The sequence below is a fragment of the Urocitellus parryii genome, chromosome 4 (genome assembly GCF_045843805.1).
Source record: "Urocitellus parryii isolate mUroPar1 chromosome 4, mUroPar1.hap1, whole genome shotgun sequence".
Classification (NCBI taxonomy): Eukaryota; Metazoa; Chordata; class Mammalia; order Rodentia; family Sciuridae; genus Urocitellus; species Urocitellus parryii.
In genome coordinates, this window is record NC_135534.1 from 90337901 (window position 1) to 90359472 (window position 21572).

A 21572-nucleotide genomic window follows, 5' to 3' on the forward strand; every position below is an offset into this window, starting at 1 on the left:
TCTCTCTGCCACGTCTTTTCTTTTTTTCCACCTCCTATTTCAAAAGACATGCTTTATAGGTCAGGCACAGTGGCATGTCTTAATAATCTCAGAGACTTGGGAGGCTGAGGCAGGAGGATCTGAAGTTCAAGGCCAGCCTGGGCAATTTAGCAAAATCTATCTCAAAATAAAAATAAAAAGTGCTGGGGATGTATCGCAGTGGTAGAGTGTCCCAAGTTCCATTCCCAGCACGTATAAATAAATAAATAAATAGATAGATACAAGCAAGCTATTTGAAAGTGTAATGGATCACTATTTTTCAAGATTATGTGAAATATGGCAGAATTATCTAGAAACGATGTTTCTAGTCTAACCCCTAGTAAGAAATTTACTTGGTTACATATTTTATAAATTAATGTAGATTGCATCTAATTTTTACAAAATGTTCCTGCACTTTATTTTTTATTGACTTTTGTGGCACTGGGGATTGAACTGAAGGTCTCATGCATACAGGACATGTGCTCTACCTCTGAGCTACATTCCCAACCCCATGTACTTTATCTTTCATGAAGAATTACACACATTTATGAGAATCTTAATAGATCAATATCAAGATTAAATTGGTCTGATTTATCCAACAATTAATCAATTGTGGTCAAGGCTAAGAAAACAAAACAGGAGATTTCTGCTGGCGATGATAATATGCCTTCCTGCTATAAACAATCATAATTATGAATAAAATATATGAAACAACTGTTTTTATATACTGGATAACAGGCAGTACAGGATAATATCTTTAAAAAAAAGAATTAGCTAAATTTTATGATGATATGGGCTTTTAACCTAGATAGTCTAAATAAACCTCAAAAAAACCAACAAGTAACCCAACTTCCTGTCAAAAAAAAAGACCTTAACACTCTTAAAGACTTTAAAATGTATACATGCAATAGCATAATGCTCATAATGTCAATTCAATCCGAATTTACTAGACATGTGAAGAAGCAGGTAAATATGACACATAACCTAGAAGAAAGTTAGTGAATATAATCAGGCACAGAAATGGCAGAGATAATGGAATTAATAAACAAAATCATTTTATAAATATATTCAAAGAATTAAAATACAATAAATATAATTAAGAAATATATTTTTAAAGAATCAAATATATCTGAATTGAAAATTTCACTGAATAGACTTAACAATTCAGTTATTACAGAAAAAAAAATCCTCAGACTTGAAGACATAGCAATCAATAGAAATTATCCAAACTGAAGCATTGGGAGAAAAAATATTAGAAAAAATTAATAGCATTAGTGGCTTGTAAAACAACATTCAACAGAAAAAAACAATAATTAAAATTCCACAATGAGGAATTTCAAATTTGATGAAATTATAAATCCACAGATTCAAGAAACTCAACAAACTCCAAGAAGTCTACATACACACACATACACACACTCAAACACATATACACACCAAACAAAGGCACATAAAAATCAAATTAACCCAGAGGAAAAATAGATATGTTTACATTGCAGGAGAACAAAGACAAGAGGACAATTAGTATAACTTATGAACAAAACTTGAAAAGCTGATACAAATGTTTCATTTTTCAATGGTAGGGAAAAATGTACAGTTTATGAAATCGTAAATTTTCCAGACACCTCAGGGTGCATGCTTGTAATCCCAGCAGCTCCACAGGCTGAGGCAAGAGGATTTGAGTTCAAAGCCAGCCTCAGCAAATTAGGGAGGCCCTAAGCAATTCAGTAAGACCCTGTCTCAAAATATAAAAAAGAGGCTGGCCATGCGGCTCAATGGTAAAGTGCCCTTGGGTTCAATCCCTGATACCAAAAAGAAACAAAAACAAAAGAAATTTGCCAGACACCTTTAGAGGTGCTTTTGGAGATAAGAATATCACAGACTTAATGCAAACAGAAATCTTAGAGGCCTAGATAGCACAGTTCCATCTACCTTCTACCTTCTAATCCAGACTTCTGTATCTCACTGGATTCAGTGTCACAGGAAGCCATCCAACCTTAGTTTCCTTACTGTTATCAATTGAAATAATTTAATCCCAAAACCAAACAGTGAAGTAGCTGTCCTTTGTTTTATTCTTCTGATTTGGTTAAGTGACTATCAGTACACAAAGTATTCCAAACATATTATGTACAAGGGATAAACACTAGTAATATAAAACTTTTATGAATAATATTTAAAACCTATTTCACACTAATATATCAAAAGAATTAACTATATAAACTAAAATATTTTATCCTATAATTTATTTCCTTGATTTCTTGGTTTACTTTCTGGGCTACAAAAAATTATTTTTGTTTCATAGCAGAATATCTAAATTTTATGAAATTTGTAATCTTAAGATACACTACTTTACTTTTTAATTCATTCAGGGTTTTTTTACTAGATTTATAATTCAGCATCTTAAAATTTATTGCTAGATATCCAATATAGATTAATGCATTCTGGATATATGTGAAAAATCAGATATACTTTTAAACATTTAACATATTATTAAGTAATCATAAAATTTTAAGTAAAGATTGATAAATTCCATGGAAATTTTAGTGAAATAGCTGGAACTTATGAAAATTATTGTCCTACATCTCCCAAAAGGAATCATTTTACAAAGTCAATAGTTCATGAACCTAAACCCATATTATAATTACCTAAGAAATTTTAAAATAAGAATAATACCAATGGATGAACCCATACAAGTATTTTTTTTAAATTTTTTTTAGTTGTCAATGGACCTTTATTTATTTATATGTGATGCTGAGAATTTAACCCAGTGCCTCACATATGCTAGGCAAGTGCTCTACCACTGAGCCACAACCTCAGCACCCCCATACATATATTAAATTAACAGGACCCAGGAATAGAATTTTTTACCAAGATGGAACTTTTTTTATTTTTTTATTTATATATGACAGCAGAATGCATTACAATTCTTATTACACAAAAAGCACAATTTTTCATATTTCTGGTTGTATACAAAGTATATTCAACCAATTTGTGTCTTTCTACATGTACTTTGGATAATAATGTTCATCATATTCCACCATCGTTTCTAACCCTATACTCCCTCCCTTCCCCTCTCACCCCTCTGCCCTATCTAGCATTTGTCTATTCCTCCAATGCTCCTCCTCCCTACCCCACTATGAATCAGCCTCCTTATATCAGATAAAACATTCAGCATTTGTTTTTTTGGGATTGGCTAACTTCACTTAGCATTATCTTCTCTAACTCCATCCATTTACCTGCAAATGCCATGATTTTATTCTCTTTTATTGCTGAGTAATATTCCATTGTATATACGCCACATTTCCATTCATCTATTGAAGAGTATCTAGGTTGGTTCCACAGTTCAACTATTGTGAATTGTGCTGCTATAAACATTGATGTGGCTCTGTCCCAGAAGTATGCTGTTTTGGGTATAGACCAAGGAGAAGGGATAGCTGGATCAAATGGTGGTTCCATTCGCACATTTCCAAGGAATCTCCATACTGCTTTCCATATTGGCTGCACCAATTTGCAGCCCCACCAGCTGTGTATCCTCTCCAACACTTATTGTTGTTTGTATTCATAATAGCTGCCATTCTGACTGGAGTGAGATGAAATCTTAGAGTAGTTTTCATTTGCATTTCTCTAATTGCTAGTGATGATAAACATTTTTTCATATATTTCTTGATTGATATATAGAGGACACAGAGACTAACCCACAAAATTATAATTAACTCATATTAGACAAAGGTGCCAAAAACATGCACTAGAGAAAATAAAGCATCTTCAATAAATGGTGCTGGGAAAACTGGAAATCCATATGCAACAAAATGAAATGAGACTCCTATCTCTCACCATGCACCAAACTCAGCTGAAAATGGATCAAGGACTTAGGAATAAAACCAGAGACCCTGCATCTAATAGAAGAAAAAGAAGCCCTAATCTCCATCATGTGGGATTAGGCCCAAACTTCCTTAATTAGACTCCTTTGGCACAAGAATTAAATCAAGAATCAATAAATGGAATGGACTCAAACTAAAAAGTTTCTTCTCACCAAAAGAAACAATCTGTGAGGTCAATAGAGAGCTACATATTGGGAGCAAATCTTTACCCCTCACACATCAGATAGAGCACTAATCTCTAGGGTATATAAAGAACTCAAAAAGCTAAGCAGCAAAAAAACAAATAACCCAATCAATAAATGGGCCAAGAACCTGAATAGACAATTCCTTATGTGACTTCTAAGATGCAGCCAGAGTTAAAAACTTTACTATAGACCACAAGATAAACTTTTATAAAAAGCATGTATCCCCTGCCAACAGGAAGTTCATATTAAGGTCACAGAGCTACTAGAAGCCTCATTCAAGTCCAGTAAGGGTTTCAGAAAAAGAATTCAATTTGTAAATAACTGTTTTATAGGATTTCACTTCCCTTATGAGACCTTTGAAACTATAATTGTGACTAGAGTAATTAAATAATTACCTTAGGAGTTTGAAATTAAGGCAATCAGATTATAAATCTTTGTTATCTTCCTATTGTTTTACATTGAGGACTACTTCAGAAATATAGATTACTTATACCCTTATATTTTTTATAGACATACTTTGATTTCTGTCTTTAGGGTTTTGTAGTTTTTATTATAGAGATCTTTCTCCTCTTTCATTGATTCCCAAATATTTTTTTGAGGTTATTGTGAATGGGGTAATTTTTCCTCATTTCCTTCTCAGAGGCTTTGTCACTGATATACAGAAATGCCTTTGATTTATGGGTGTTTATTTTATATCCTGCTACTTTGCTGAATTCATTTACTAGTTTTAGAAGTTTTCTGGTGGAGGTTTTTTGGGCCTTCTAGGTATAGAATCATATCATCAGCAAATAGTGCTAATTTAAATTCTTCTTTTCCTATATATATACCTTTGATTTCTTTTGTCTAATTGCTCTGTCCAGGGTTTCAAGAACTATGTTGAATAGAAGTGGTGAAAGAAGGCATCCCTGTCTTGTTCCAGTTTTTAGAGGGAATGCCTTCAATTTTTCTTTGTTTAGAATGATGTTGGCCTGAGGCTTAGCATAGATAGCCTTTACAATGTTGAGATATGTTCCTGTTATCCCTAGTTTTTCTAGTGTTTTGAACATAAAGAGGTGCTGTATTTTTGTCAAATGCTTTTTCTGTGTCTATTGAGATGATCATATGATTCTTATCTTTAAGTCTATTGATGTGATGAATTACATTTATGGATTTCCGTATGTTGAACCAACCTTGCATCCCTGGGATGAATCCCACTTGATCATGGTGCACAATCTTTTTGATATATTTTTGTGCTCAATTTTCCAGAATTTTATTGAGAATTTTTGCATCTATGTTCATTAAAAATATTGGTCTGAAATTTTCTTTCTTTGATGTGTCTTTGCCTGGTTTGGGGATCAGGGTGATATTGGCCTCATGGAATGAGTTTGGAATTACTGCCTCTTTTTCTGTTTCCTGAAATAAACTGAAGATTATTGGTATTAGTTCTTCTTAAAGTTCTTTTATAACTCCGCTATGTATCCATCTGGTCCTGGGCTTTTCTTGGTTGGTAAGCTTTTGATGGCTTCTTCTATTTCCTCACTTGATATTGGTCTGTTTAAATTGTGCTCTATTTTACATGCCAATGAAAACTGGACTCAGTAATAATGTTGCGAGACATTACCTTCACAATTTAAAATTTTCTTTTTTTCTTTTCTTTTTTTTTTTTATTCTCAGAACTTTTGTGATGAAGTTAATCGTATAACCAATTCTGAAACACTCTCAAGTATAGACAGTCTTGAGACTGGGCAGCATGAAGAAGTATACTTGACACTTAATAAGGAGCCTTCTACATCAATCCAGCAGAATTCTGTTTCCCTCAAACTAGCAAATCTTCAATCAACTAATATAAACTGCTTTGATGAAGATAAACTGTTGGTCTCTAAAACTCAGCATATCAATAATTGGCTTACGAATTTAGATGCTCAAAAGACTCAATCTGTCACATGTTTCTCAGATATGTTAAGTAAATCTAATGTTCTACCTGTGTGGGAAGCTTTTAATAATAAAGAACAAAATCCATCCACTTTGAATAGAACTGTGCAAAGAGTCACAAGTACTGCTAATAATAATTCAGTAGCCTTTTTATATAGTCCACCCATAGTTGAACTAGATAAAAAAAGTGAAGAAACCTCTGAAGCCAGCACTATGAGGACAAGTGACTCTACTTTGGCAGCACTTAAAACGGAGAGGCCATTGGTTACTAAGAGTCCAACATTTAAATTCAGCAAAGCCTGGACAGCTCCAGATTTTCTAAACCAGGAAGTGGCTACATTTTCCAACCAAGAAACATACTCTAAATTAACTCAAGAAAATAGAGGTACTTCAATTCCTGCTTCATTCATGCCAACAGCAACACCTTTAGTCTTGCCATCTAATACACAATCAGCTAGGCCTTTAGCAAAGAACAATATTCACATAAAAGAAATTGACCCAGTGCAGTGTTCTGATAAGTTAGAAGAATTAAAAGATGTTAAAGATGAAAGGATAAAATATTTCAATTTTAACAAAAAAGAGTTTCCTTTATTTTCAGACAATGTTCAAACCACCTATTTACCTCAAAATTCTGATTCAAAAGATAAAAAACAAAAACTGTATGAATCATCAACATCATTGTCTAATGTAGCTTCTAGTTATGATTTACTTGATGAGCATAAGAAAATAAAATACAACATTCATGAGCGAAATGGTGTGAGGTTTCTTAAAAGTATTTTAAAGAAGGAATCTAAATACGAACATGATTATTTTAAGGCACTAATTATAAATCAAGGCTTTAAGTTCAGAAATCAAAAAGCAGCAGCTATTAGAGATAGTATTGAATTAACAAAGGAAAAAAGTGCAGAAATCCCAAAGATTACCAAAAAATTGAGGTGGTTTGATGAAACTGGTGACATAGAAAACAACACTGAAGACAGTCATTCACTAAAGAATAGAACAAGAATGACTCAACCATGGTCTCAAGAACTCCACATTAAAAGTGGTGCTGGCAATAGTTTAACTAGTGTTCCTGCTTGTGCTGTAAATTCTAATAGAAAGAAGTCCAAGGATGACTCTCTCTCTGAAAATGTCACTGCTTTAGGAGGTCCTGGAACAGACCATGCACCTTTAAACTGCTTTATACCTTCAAGTTATAACTTTACTAAACAAGCCTGGCTGGCCTCCAAAAAAGAGGAAAATAAAATCACTATGCGTAATGGTAATTCTAGAACACCGAAAGGTAATCCACATAGAAGTGGAACAAAAGTAATCAGAAGAACAGGATCTGCAAAAGTCCAATCCAGCTTTATGTATACCAACAGAAAAGGCACTGTCATTCAACCACGGTCTGCAAGTAAAGCCAACACATTTCTACAAACTCAGAGTAAATTCATTATACCTCATCCTCCTCCTAAACCTACATCAAATATTAGAAGTGGTAAAAATATACATGTATCTAAGTGTCAATCAATCATAACTGAAAATTCTCAAAACATTATTACGTATAACTGTTTTAATTCAAAATGCATGCTTCCAACAGAACACAGTTTAAATCAGTGGAATCAAGAAAGTAGTCCTCTACTCTCAGATCCTCGTTCTGACCTGGTCACTATGATTACATCTTTACCATCTTATTATTCTTCTGAGTGCCAAACTTTAGCAAAAACAAATCATTCAAATGATACTCAAATGGTTACACAGCAAGATGGGACATTATATTGCACCCAAAGAAGTCCTGTTTGTGAAGAAAGCCCTCAGTCTGTGACTCTTAGAACTACTGAAGAAGAATCAGCTCCCTTGTGGAAAAGAGGGAATAACATTCTGAGCCAAAATGAGAGGGCCGCTGGTAAGAATAAATTCATATCTTTTTATACATAAAATGTACGACTTTTTAAATTCATATGAAATTTTCCTTATTGAGACATAGCAATATACACTACAATGTACATTTCATTGTGATTAAATGTTGATATTCAATTATAAATTAGCCTTATAGAAATAACTTACCTTACTTTATATTTTAACTTGATCTAGTAGCTGAAGCTTTTGAGTGACCCAACCTACGCTCAAGTAAACTTAGAAAGTATTGCCAGTGTTTTATGTTTTTCATGATTTCTCTTGTTAATTTAGAAGAGAGTAGGTAAGAAATAGGATCTGATTCTTTTCCCACATTATTCTGTCATTAATATTGGAGTCATATTTTCTGTCAAGTTAAGCACAGTGAATATAATTGTTTAAATTATCATAAATAGTTGAGAAAATGTAATTATAACAAATTCCTTTATTTTTCTTTAAAACTATTAAATTGAACTGTATATGTTAATAATATGTACCAAATCCTACCATTTCTTTTCAAAAGTGTGATAGCTCTGCATTTATCTGCTACAAATATTGACTTTCACAGAAGGAAAAGAATGATACCATTGCCTTAAGTTTTTTTTAAAAAATTACTTCTATATAGACTGTCATTGCCCATAGCAACTGGTTGACTCCTCATGAGCTACTTTTCCTCTTCTGAGGGAATGAACTAAGAGCCCATATTTCTTGCTAGTAGGAACTGGTTGCTTATGGAGAAATAGGACTGGGGGGCAGGGCGGGGAGAGAGAGAGAGAAATCCAGAAAATAATCCAGAAAAGCAACACTTCTTTTTCCAAAGGTATAAATAAATATTATAATTAAAGAGAGAGTTAATTTAAAATTTAATATTCAAAGTCTTCTTCAATTAGACCGTAAACTTTTAGGGAAAATAAACTTTTTCTGTATTTCATCACTGTGTCTCCAGGCCCTAACGGTGCCTGACAATTCATAGGCACCCCAACTTTTCTGTGAATTGGGCGGGCACAAACACATTGCCAGATAGAAAATTAAATGCAAAGACTGCAATATAAAAGTCTTCAGTGCTTGTATACAAAGATCTAAATTTAAATTTTTTTTTCTCTCATTAGAGTTTCTTTTTTTACCCAGTTATTTCACAATATAACTTTAATTTAATACTTCAAAAATAAAAGTCTCATACAGATTATGTAATAATAATAAATAATAAATAAATAATGATGTTTATCTATTTCTAATTTCTATTTTCTTTTAATTACAGGATTAAGGACTTTAAATTTATTATCTTACTAAACTTTATAGTAACCCTGAAAAATAAACATTTTTAAAAATCCCATTTTGCAAAGAAGGAAACAGAAATGCCCTATGGCAAGAACTAATAAATAACAGAACATAGAAATCCAGATTTCTATGGCTCTAAGACCTGTGCTTTTTTTCTACTAAAACCATACAATAAATATAGTTACTAAACATATATCATGTATCAGACTCTGAGCTATCAGAAAAAATAATTGGAAACTGAGTTTCCCAAATAGCTTATATAATAAAGGGTAGCCTACTAGAATCCTCATTCTCTGATAAAAGAATGGGATATGTATTTTCAACTGGAGAAACTACTATTTTCCTGATATTTAATGAAAGGAGGTACTTCTCTCAGGAATATAAGAAACACTGGAAACATAAAGAATTTTAGCCACATTTTGATAGATGTAAAAATATTCAAACTGTTGTATATATCTATACCTCTTACTACAATAATTAGAAAATCTAAAAATTCTAACAAAACCAAATACTTAGCAGTCATTCAAGATTTTTTTCAAAACTAAATGTCTAACATTTTAAGTTACTTCTATGGTAATAACAAATTATAGTTCAGTGAGAATTTATTCATTTTCATTTTCCCACTCCTATTTGCCAGGTCATTTCTGTTTTCACATTCTTATGTGCCTAGAGTTGACAATTCTGGATGATATCTTGCTCTTTATTAAATCTTCCACAGTCCTCTAGGAAAAAAACTATCCCCATGAGGTCTAAGACATTCAGCTATAATCCCCTCCAATGTCTCAAGTAATTTCCTCCCTAAAGATAACCATGTCATCTGGTTCACAGTATTCCTTTCTATTGCAAAGTTTTTGCCATCGTACTAGATAATTCAACATAAACATGGATGAACAATCTTAACATGTTGACCTTCCTCAATCCTTTTTCATTACTAATGACAATCTATAGGGGCTGAGGATGTGGCTCAAGCAGTAGCTAGCTCACCTGGCATGCGTGCAGCCCGGGTTCGATCCTCAGCACCACATACAAACAAAGATGTTTTGTTTGCTGAAAACTAAAAAAATAAATATTAAAAATTCTCTTTCTCTCTCTCTCTCTCTCTCTCTCTCTCTCTCTCTCTCTTTAAAAAAAAATGATGTTCTATAACATTCTGCCTCAACTACGCATTCCCCTTGCTCCATCCTGAACCTTGCCAACATCCATAAATTCTCCTCCTTTTTGTGATATCTTGGCCCTTACCATGATTATAACTTCTCTACTTCTATAATCAGTAACTCGATCACATTATCTACTATGACTACAGACTCTTATTCTTTCTCTTCTTACTCCTACCATTCTTTTATCTCACAGATCTGTAGTTCATTATTTTCTCTGCTTTCGTATTTCATTCCATCAGCTATTTTCTACTACTTATCTAGCTTAGTTTTAATAGTCCATCATTTTAATAATTCTTCTGCCAATATCTTAAACTCTTTGCTCCTTTGCACCAGTCAGGCAACCCTCCATCTTCCAAGAAAAAAACTTAATCTACTTTCAGTTTGCTTCTAAGTAGCAGAGAGAATGTACACAATGTACCAAGTATATTGATTACACTGTAGATTCATGATCATCAGCCCCTAATTATCAACTTTACCCATTAATCTGACTATTTCTCTGGTAAATTCACTCTCCATCTTTTACAATAGCTATTTCAAACCCTTGTTCTCCTCAAATATCCAATATCCCCATTTCTCCTTTCTCATCCAATATTCATCTACTAGTTTTTCCCACACCACATATTAATAGGAATAAATATCCCAAATGAGAGGAAAATTGTAGAGTTAGAATACGTTAATAAATTTTTATAAGAATATAAAATGATACTACGTGGCTTTTAGACATATCCATGGGTAGTAAAATTGTAGCAGACATATTAATGATAAACATAAATTTAGAATAGAAATTATCTCTAGGGAGGGAAGAAGAACAAGTGTCTATAATAGCACAATTGCATTGTAGTTGTTCAGGTTATAAATTGCAAAACTCCAAACAGCACCATTCATATTAGAGCATGAGGCAACCTTGATACACAGGGAACTTCAATTATGTTTGTTCAATATCTGTTCTTTACTATGCTCTATATAATATTTCAAATGAAAAAAAAAATAATAATCCAGAATGAGCAGTGAGGATGCAGGGTTAAATTAATATAAGCCATTCTTCCAAAGCAGTTTTAGCCATGTATAATAATGTCTATGACAGTGACTTGAATAGGTACATTATGAAACATTTTTATGGAAGGATTAGTATAGATCAATAATCTTAACAGGAAAAAAGTTAAAAGCATGAAAGAAATAGAAGAAACAATTCATGGATTCAACTTTTAAGAGCAAATCCTCTTTTAATATTCTTGATTCAATGTCTAATTTCCTATGACATTCTACTCTAGCATTTTTTATAACTCTTCATATTTCTTTCCTTTGAGATAAACTTTAGCCTATAAGGCAAATTAAAGAAGAGATATTTAGAGTGGCTAAGGAAAGAACTGAGTTTGGATGGCCTCTGTTTCATCAGTTAAATATTAGGAGATTGGATACAGTATATGAACATGATTAAAGAGTGAGTTTTGTAAAGAATAGAGACTGTGAAACTTTTTTTGACTAAAGAATAAACTTAAGGAGAAAAGGTATCATTTGAGAGAAATTTTATAGAAATATGACACTGACAGAAAAAATGAATATTAATATGTTTTACTCCAGAAATAAGACAGATTCCATACTAAATATGTAATTGGATGGGTATGGGGAATTGAAAATAAATTAAACTAATTGATAAATATAGGAAGACCCGAGAAATTGAACAATGATACTTTTTAAATAACATTTAAAAATATAAACCTATGGAGGACTGAAGCTGTAGCTCAGTGGTAGAGTGCTTGCCTAGCATGGGTGAGGCACTGCACTGGGTTTGATCCTCAGCACCACATAAAAATAAATAAATAAAGTTATATATATATATATATATATATATATATACACACACACACACACACACACACACACACACACACACACCTAAGTGGATAAATATAAAAAGTTTTGCCTGGCTCCTTTCATGGAAGGCTATAAAACACTATTGAGAGAAATAAAGACCTGCAAAATGTTCATGCCTTAGAAGAGTCAGTATTATAAAGAAGCCAGTTCTCCTAAAGCTAATCTATAACTGTAGTACAATCTCAATTAAAGTTTCAGCAGAATTTTTGTTAAAATTGACAAATTCTTTGTAACATTTATGTGAAAATGCAGCGGCCAATAATAGCTGAAATAATCTCAGTGAATAAAGTTGTAAAACTTATACTACTACATATTGTATAAAAGATACAGTAATTAGTATAATATGGCATTTGCATAAGGATATTTAGACCAATAGAATAGAATATGGAGTATAGAAATGAACCCACATTTTCAACTGTTTAATTTTTGGTAAAGGTGGCAGTGGATAGCAGATAATAAAGGTTCATCTTATTATTCATCAGATGGAAGACTATATGAAATTAGTGAAAATGATCCTGACCTCATTCTGTACACAAAAAAAAATCAAAGTGAACTATAGATCTAAATATGTAAAGAATCTTTTTCTTATTATAAAAAAAATTTTTATAATAAGATTCTCCTAAATATGATATAGGGAATATGTTTATGATTTTAGGATGGTCAAAGATTTCTTACACAGTATTAAAAAAGCAAAGACTGTGAGGAAGAATATTAACAATTTGTACAATAAAATTAGAACCTTTTGGTCTGGGGGGTGTGACTCAATAGGAGAGCAATTTTCTGGCATGCATGAGGTGTCCTTGGTTCAATCCTCAGGACCAAAAAAAAAAATTACAGATGTTTTTCATCCAAAAAAAAAAGGGGGGATTGAGAAGGCACACCCAGGGTGGCAGAAAATATTTGGATTGTGTAATACTGACAAAGAGCTCCTAACCAGAACTGCAATAAATAAGAACTACAATTAAAGAAGAATTAAGAAAAAGACAACCCAATTGTATCAGCCAGAATTAAATTAGAAAAGCAGTGTCAGTAAAGAGCTACAAAGAGATTTATTGCAAGATATTGGTATATATTAATATGGGGCCTGTCTAGGTAAATCCAAAATTGGTAAGGCAGGCTACAAATTATAGGCATGGCTAACATGACTCTCCACAGGAAAAAAAATTTATTTTCTCAAGGAAGACTTATTTAAAGTTGATTTTAAATCCTTTTAATTGGTTTAATCAAGACCACCTATAATATCTTGATTGATCTACCATCCTTAAAGGAAACTGGTTATGAGACTTTAATAATATCTACAAAATACAGTTGCAGAAATAACTAATAGTACTATCAGAGCAATAGCAACATTAGTGTTTGACTGAATAACTAGTCTAGGTAACACATCAAAAAGATCAACCCTCTATTAAAAATGGAATATGTTTGGAATATGTTTCTCATAAAGGAGAATATCCAAATGGTCAATAAACATATTCAAAAGTCTGAACTTCACTAGTCATTAGGAAAATGCACATTTAAAAAATTAGATACAACTACATCAGAATAGCTAAAATTGGAAAGACACAAAACCAAGGATTGATAAAGATGTATATCAACTGGAAATTCTCATATCTACAAAAGTTGAATATATGTGTATGCTCTATGACCTAGCAATAAATTGTATATATGTGTGTTAAAGAGACAGAGAGAGATTGATTCATGTGGAAACCAGAAGACATGTTCAAAAACTTTCTTAGCACCTTTATAATCAGAACTGGGAATTATCTATATTAACTACATAGTACGAATTAAGTGAAATTCAAGCATTCATTTAATGACATACCACAGTGAAAATGAATAAGCTATTGCTAAAAAAATAACAAATGAATTTCACACCATACTGTTTTACAAAAGAAAATTGGACAATAAAAATGGAAATTATATTCCATTTATATCAAAAGCAGGTAAACCTATGGTGGGGAATAAAATGGGAATAGGTAAAAGGAGTTTTTTAGTACTCGTGATCTGGGTTTGTGAATAGAATCTGTTTACTTATAATTGTGCACTATTCTATGTACGTTATACTCAGTTTTTAAAAATTCGAAGGAGAACTAGAATTCTGAATTGTAGCTCCAGCGTTTTTACCCTAGAATAAATAGTTTTTATGAGACCAGAAATTTGATCAGAAACATAGAAACAAATTGTTGTGTAAAAATTAGATAGCATTTGTTCTGTGTCCATTTGAAGCACTATTCTAAGTGCTATTCTAAGCACTTTACAAATGGAAACAAGTTTAATTCTCCAATAAGAATGTGAAGTAAATAATATCATTATCCTTGTTTTAAAATTAAAACTGAGAAGCACAGTGGTGTGTGCCCATAATTCCAATAACTCAGGAAATTGAAGCAGGAGGATCACAAGTTCTAGGACAGCCTGAGACCCTGTATCAAAATAAAAATAAAAGGGCTGAGGATGTAGCTCAATGGTAAAACATAGCTGGGTTCAATCCCCAGTACCAAAAAATTTAATAAAAAATAAAATTAAAACTGAGGTACATAGAGATAACAAACTTGTATAATTTTCATAGCTAATATAAGTGAGGCCCAGGATTAAAGCATTCTATCTCTAGAGTCTTGTGTTTTGTGTTGTTTTTGGACTAATTACAAAAGCTTATTTAACTTAAAGTTTAAGATGAAAATGTACATGACCCAATTTTTACATCATAGTAAAATAAAATAGGTTCTTTGTAGAGGGGACATGGATTTCTCTACTGGACAGTCATTATGTATACTTGTTCCAAGGCTTCTAACATGATGATAATATTTCCTCCTATTACCACCATTCCAATATTGTTCTGTTATCCAGTAGTTATCATCATGCATTCATAAGGGATCAAATCCCCACAATATTCTTTGGGCATGTCTACCACCATTTAATGACAATGTTAACATCTTATCCATAAATTTTTCAACTCAGGAACAAGAGCTTTATTCACAGTGTCTACATCATGGTCTCTGAGTTGCTTTGAAATACAAGTCTGTGTTCTTTACCACTTAGCTACTATATACTGTTTTCTAAAACCTCTCCAAATAACAACAGATTTTTCCATAACATACATGGAAAAAAAGCACATCAATCTATTCAATTTGTGGATGGCACAAAACAACAAAGTCATTAGTGAAATAGAGGTGGAAACAAGATTCAAAATCATCCTGATCAACTGAACTGATAAACCAAGACCAAAGAAGTTAGGTTGAGCAAGAAAACTCTCAAACCATTCATTTGATTTTTTAAAATTGTGAAATATATCTTACATACAAAATTATGTATATTATCTATAAGAACAGGGACTAAGAACAAGAGTCCTGTATTTACTGCTCAGTTTCAGAAATAGAAAATCACTCCATATGCTTCTCCAAGTTGCTTCCCTTTCTTTCCTGACAGAAGCAGACACCATACAGAACTTTATGTTAATTATTCCATGCTTTTCTTTATAATTTTACCATCATATGAATGTATCCAAAAAATATTGTTTAGATTCACCTAGTTTTGAAGCATTTTATAAATGAAATTATGTCATCTCTATTCTTCTGGGGTTTTCTTTTTTCAATCAATATTTTTTTCAGATTGATTAATTTACCTCTACTTTCTTCATATTTACTATATATGAATGTACAAAAAAAATTAATTCTATCATTAAACATTTAGGTTACTTCTAATTTCTTGCTTTTATGAATAATGACCCTAAGAACAGTTTTGAACATTACTGATTCTGAAGTTGCTGGGTCTTAGGGTATGTATGTTTTCACCTTTACTAGGTAATCTGAATTGTTTTATTATGTCCTCACCAAAGCTCTGACTCCCTTTCTAATGTTTTTAATCATTAGGATGTAAAATAGTTTCTAATTATGCTAATTTGCATTACCCTAAGTATAAATGAATTGAGCATTTTGAACATTTTCATATAATTATGTGTGCTTTGCTTTGCTTTTTTGAAATATCTATTGTCTTTGTACATTTTTATATCTTTTATTATGGGTAGGAATTCCTTATATTTATTATATTAGTGTTGATATAATATTAACACAAAAATATATTTTTAATCATTTTACAATTCTAAGGAAGAAGGTATCTGTTTTGGCAGCTGTTCTTTGAGAAAACCACAAAGACAGCTGGGTAGTGATACTATCACATTTAGAATTTTCATATGACACTAGAAATTTGGCCAGAGATACCAGGGTAAGTTTTATTACTTACCCTAATGCCAGAATTAGGCAGACACAGTGCTACACACTTGTAATCCCAGCAACTTGGGATGCTGAAACAAGAGGAATCACAAGTTCAAGGCCAGCCTTGTCAACTTAGCAAGACCCTACACAATTTAGTAAGACTGTCTCTCAAAATATTAAAATGGGCAGGGGATGGATTTCAGTGATAAAGCTCCCCTGGGTTCAGTCCTCAATATTGACAAGAAAATCATCGGTTGGGGGGGGCGAGAAAAAAGAAAAGAAGAGACCAAGCTATTGGCTATTATAATAATTATTAGGTATTATTTAGGTGCACATATGTGAATGAAATAATACATAAACAGTTTTAAGTATATGCTGTATCTGTTCTTGGGATAAATAATCTCCAACCCACCAAACTAACACATATGTAAAGGACCAAAGACAAAAATAAAAGTTTGCTATTACTGTTACAAAGTCAATAAAATTTTTTACAATAATTTCAGAATTATTTTCAGTAATAACCAAATTTAGATGTAAATGCTGTACTCTGTCTTCATAAAGAATGTAGAGAAAGGGCTATGCGAAAAACTTTAGAGACTCAGAACTAGAGAGGAGATCTAAAGATCAATTAAAGGAACACAGCCTAAGAGATATAATAGTTCTGTACAAATATTTGAAGGTTTATTATGCTTTAAAAGAACTAAATAAAACTAAATGAAAGGATAAAGTTGCAAGGGGCAGGATTCAAGCTTGTCAACAATGATAGATGGATGATGCCCCATTTGGTCCCTATCACTATACCATTCAAGCATAGGTTGAATGTCTACTTGTAATTTAGATATATGGATTAGAGGTTAAGTCATTAGCGTGCTGAGAAATCAACTTAATGACTGGTAGCCGATATTTTTAAAATAAAGTCTAACTTTAGAGCTGGAATGTTCTAGAATAGAAACTACCAGTGGGCATCGTATGTTATAAGAATGTGTTTTCTAAAGCTACGTGTATATACTGGGTCACTATGACAAATATGTTTATTTTTCTGAGACACAATCAAATCAGCATGAAAGTTACTAGCATAATGTATAAGAGCTAGAATTTTAGAGTTTTGAGCCCAACTAAGTGGAGCTGAATCTCAGCTTTACCCCTTACTGGCTCTACAAATTTGGACAAGTTATTTATCATCTCCTGTGCCTAAATTTCTTTATCTGTAAAGATGGTGGTAGTAATCGTACCTATAGCCCTTAGAACAATATCTGGAAATTTATAAATGCTAAGTAAATATTAACTAGTATTATGTTATTTCTGATTCTCAAAATTCAGATGTTCAGGTCCTGGACAATTTTCCTGAAAATTGGTGGCTTCTTTGTGTCTGTTGTTTTATACTTATATTTATATATCATTTGCATAAATTTGTGCATATGTATGTGTATTAGCTATAGGATCATAATTAACATCAATTAAATTTAATATTCAAACCCATGTTCTCCAGTATATAATTTAATCTCAGAGCTCAAAATACTTTAATTTTGTTCTTCTTTCTGACTCTTAATATAACATATGTTCATACTTCCATGTACTTCCCCAAGACATTTATATGTTTACATAAATATTCATATTCTATGCCCCAGACTAAGTAAATTTTCTACTCCTTAGCCCCTAAAAACCTAAGTATATACCACAATAACTTTGTCTTTGCACATAATGTTCTTCCTGTCTCAAAACACCTTTTTACTTGTGAATCCACTACTCCTTTTAACATCAAGCTCAGATATAATATTCTCTATGAAAGCTTTCTTAATTTTTTAATTCATTCTAATCCTCTGGGCTTTCATTTAGTTCTGTCTATAATTCTACATGCAATTTAAGCACTTTACTGCAATAATCCATTTAACTTTGTATCCATCCTTCTAAACCAACAGCATCAAATATTATCACTATTAATAAAATTTTGAGAAATATATATGCTGTACATATGTATTACTATACTAACATGTGCATATGAACCTTAATCAGAACACAACATTTTTTTTTCTAATTATACATGACAGCAGAATGCAATTTGTTTCATTGTATGCAAATGGAGAAAACCTTTTCATTTATCTGGTTGTACACAATGCAAAGTTGCACCATTTATACAATCATACATGCACCTAGGGTAATGATGTCAGTCTCATTCCACCATCTTACCTATCCCCATGCCCCCTCCCATTCCCAATTTCCCTTTGCCCAATCCAAAGTTCCTCTATTCTTCCCATGCTGCCTCCATTATGGATCAGCCTCCACTTATCTGAGAGAAAATTCTGCCTTTGATTTTTTGGGTTTGGCTTTGCTTAGCATGATGTTTTCCAGCTCCATCCATTTACCTGCAAATGCCATAATTTCATTCTTCTTTAATGCTGAGTAATATTCCATTGTGTACATATACCACAGTTTCTTTATTCATTTATCTGTTGAAGAGTACCTAAATTGGTTCCATTGTTTGGCTTTTGTGAATTGAGTTGCTATAAACATTGAAGTGGTTGCATCCCTGTAGTATGCTGATTTTAAGTCCTTTGGGTATAAACCTAGGAGTGGGATAGCTTGCAAATGGTAGTTCCATTCAAAGTTTTCTGAGGAATCTCCATACTGCTTTCCAGAGTAGTTGAACCAATTTGCAGTCCCACAAACAATATATGAGCCTACCTTTTTTCCCACATCCCTGCCAATATTTATTATTACTTGTATTCTTGTTAATTGCCATTCTGATTGGAGTGACATGGAATCCCAGTGTAGTTTTAATTTGCATTTCTCTAATTGCTAGAGATGTTGAACATTTTTTATATAATTGGTGGGCATTTGTATTTATTCTTCTGTGAAGTGTCTGTTTAGCTCCTTTGCCTATTTATTGATTGGGTTATTTGGGGGGGGGGGGGTTGATGTTAAGTTTTTTGTGTTCTTTATATATCCTGGAGATTAATGCTCCTATCTGAGGTGCTGGTAGTAAAGAATTTTTCCCATTCTGTAGGCTCTGTTTTCACACTCTTGAATGTTTCCTTTGCTGTGAAGAAGATTTTCAGCTTGATACAATTACTTTTATTTCTTGGTTTTACCCTGTGCACTTTAGGAGTCCTATTGAGGAATTCAGCTCCTAAACTGACATTATAGAGATTTGGGCCTACTTTTTCTTCTAGTAGTGCAGGGTCTTTGGTCTAATGCATAGGTTCTTGATCCAATTTGAGTTGATTTTTGTGCAGGGTTAGATATAGTGGTTCAATTTCAATTACTACATAAGAATTTCCAGTTTTCCCAGCGCCATATGTTAAAAGGGCTATGTTTTCTCTAGTATATGGTTTTGGAAACTTTGTTTAGTATGAGATAACTGAATTTATGTTGCTTTGTTTCTGTGTCTTCTATTCTGTACCATTGGTCTTCATATCTATTTTTGTGCCAGTATCATGCCATTTTTTGTTACTAGAGCTCTATAGTATAATTTAAGGTCTAGTATTATAATATCACCTACATGACTTTTCTCACTAAGGATTGCTTTGACTATTTGGGGTCTCTTAATTTTTCAAATTTAACTTCATGACTGCTTTTTATATTTCTATGAAGAATGTCTTCAGAACCTTTATAGGAATTACATTAAATCTGTATAGTGCTTTTGGTAGTGTAGCCATTTTTGACATGTTCTGCCTATCCAAGAACATAGGAGATCTTTCCATCTTTTAAGGTCTTCTTTAATTTCCTTCTTTAGTGTTCTGTAGTATTCATTATTGAGGTCTTTCACTTCTTTTGTTAGATTGATTCCCAAGTTTGTTTGTTTGTTTATTTGAGGCTATTATGAATGGGGTAGTTTTCCTAATTTCTCTTTCAGCTAATTCATCGTTGATGTACAGGAATGCAGCTGATTTATGGATGTTAATTTCATATCCTGCTACTTTGCTGAATTAATTTATGAGTTCAAGAAGTTTTCTGGTGGATTTTTGGGGTCTTCTAAATATAGAATCATGTCACCAGCAAATAGTGATAGTGTAAGTGCCCTTTTCCTATTTGTATCTCTTTAATTTCTTCCTTTGTCTAGTTGCTATGGCTAGGGTTTCAAGGACTTTGTTGAATAAAAGTGGTGAAAGAGGACATCCCTGTCTTGTTCTAATCTGTAGAATTTTTCTCCATTTAGAATGATACTGGCCTTCGGTTTGGTGTATACAGCTTTTATAATGTTGAGGTACATTCCTACAATCACTAGTTTCTCTAGGGTTTTGAGCATGAATTGATGCTGAATTTTGTCAAATGCTTTTTCTACATCTATTGATATAATAATGTGGTTCTTGTCTTTAGGTCTGTTGATGTGACTTATTTATTCCCATATGTTGAACCAACCATGCAACCCTGAATCCCACTTGATTATGGTGCACTATCTTTTTAATATGTTTTTGTATGTGATTTGCCAGAATTTTACTGAGAATTTTTGCATCTGTATTCATCAGGGATATTCTAAAACCTTCTTTTCTTGATGTGTCATTGTCCTGGTCTTTTCTTAGTTGGTAGGCTTAAATTTTCTATGTCTTGCTGTTGCAATTTGGATAGGTCATATACTTCCTTTTTCATCACAAATTTTAGTGATTTGAGTTTTCTCTCTTTTTTTCTTCATTAGTTTGGCTAAGGGTTTATCAATTTATTTACTTATTCAAAGAACAAAATTTTAGTTTCATCTATTTTTTGAATTTTTGGTTTTAATTTTATTGATTTTTGGCTTTTATTTTAATTATTTCCTGATTTTTTGTTCTTTTTCTAGGGCTTTGAGATGTAATGTTAGATTATTTATTCGGTGACTTTCTATCTTTTAAAGAATGTACTCAATGCAGTGAACTTTCCTTTCAGATCTGCCTTCATACTGTCCCAGAGATTTTCATAAGTTGTATCACAATTCTCATTTACCTTTAAGTATTTTTTTAAGTATTTTTTATTTCATCCATGATTTCTTCTACTATGCATTGGTCATTTAATACCATGTTAGAGTAGCTTCTATTTTTTATTTTATTGTTGATTTCTAATTTCATTCCATTATGATCTGATAGAATGGAAGGTATTATCTCTATTTTTTTGTATTTGCTAAGAGTTGCTTTGTGGCCTAAGATATGATGTGTTTTAGAGAAGAATCCATGTGCTTCTAAGAAGAAAGTGTATTCAGTCCTTGATGGA

General features: G+C 32.3%; 1 protein-coding gene and 1 pseudogene across 1 annotated transcript in view; one reads left to right on the forward strand and one right to left on the reverse strand.

Moving 5' to 3' along the window:
- Positions 1-21572, forward strand: part of Cep126 (centrosomal protein 126) — a 71407-nt gene that overhangs the window by 34481 nt on the left and 15354 nt on the right. The window contains exon 6 of the mRNA XM_026392493.2: positions 5738-7883. Coding sequence (XP_026248278.2) covers positions 5738-7883 — 2146 coding nt within the window. The remainder of the gene's footprint in view (positions 1-5737; positions 7884-21572) is intronic.
- Positions 14930-15128, reverse strand: LOC113185378 (small nuclear ribonucleoprotein G pseudogene; annotated as a pseudogene).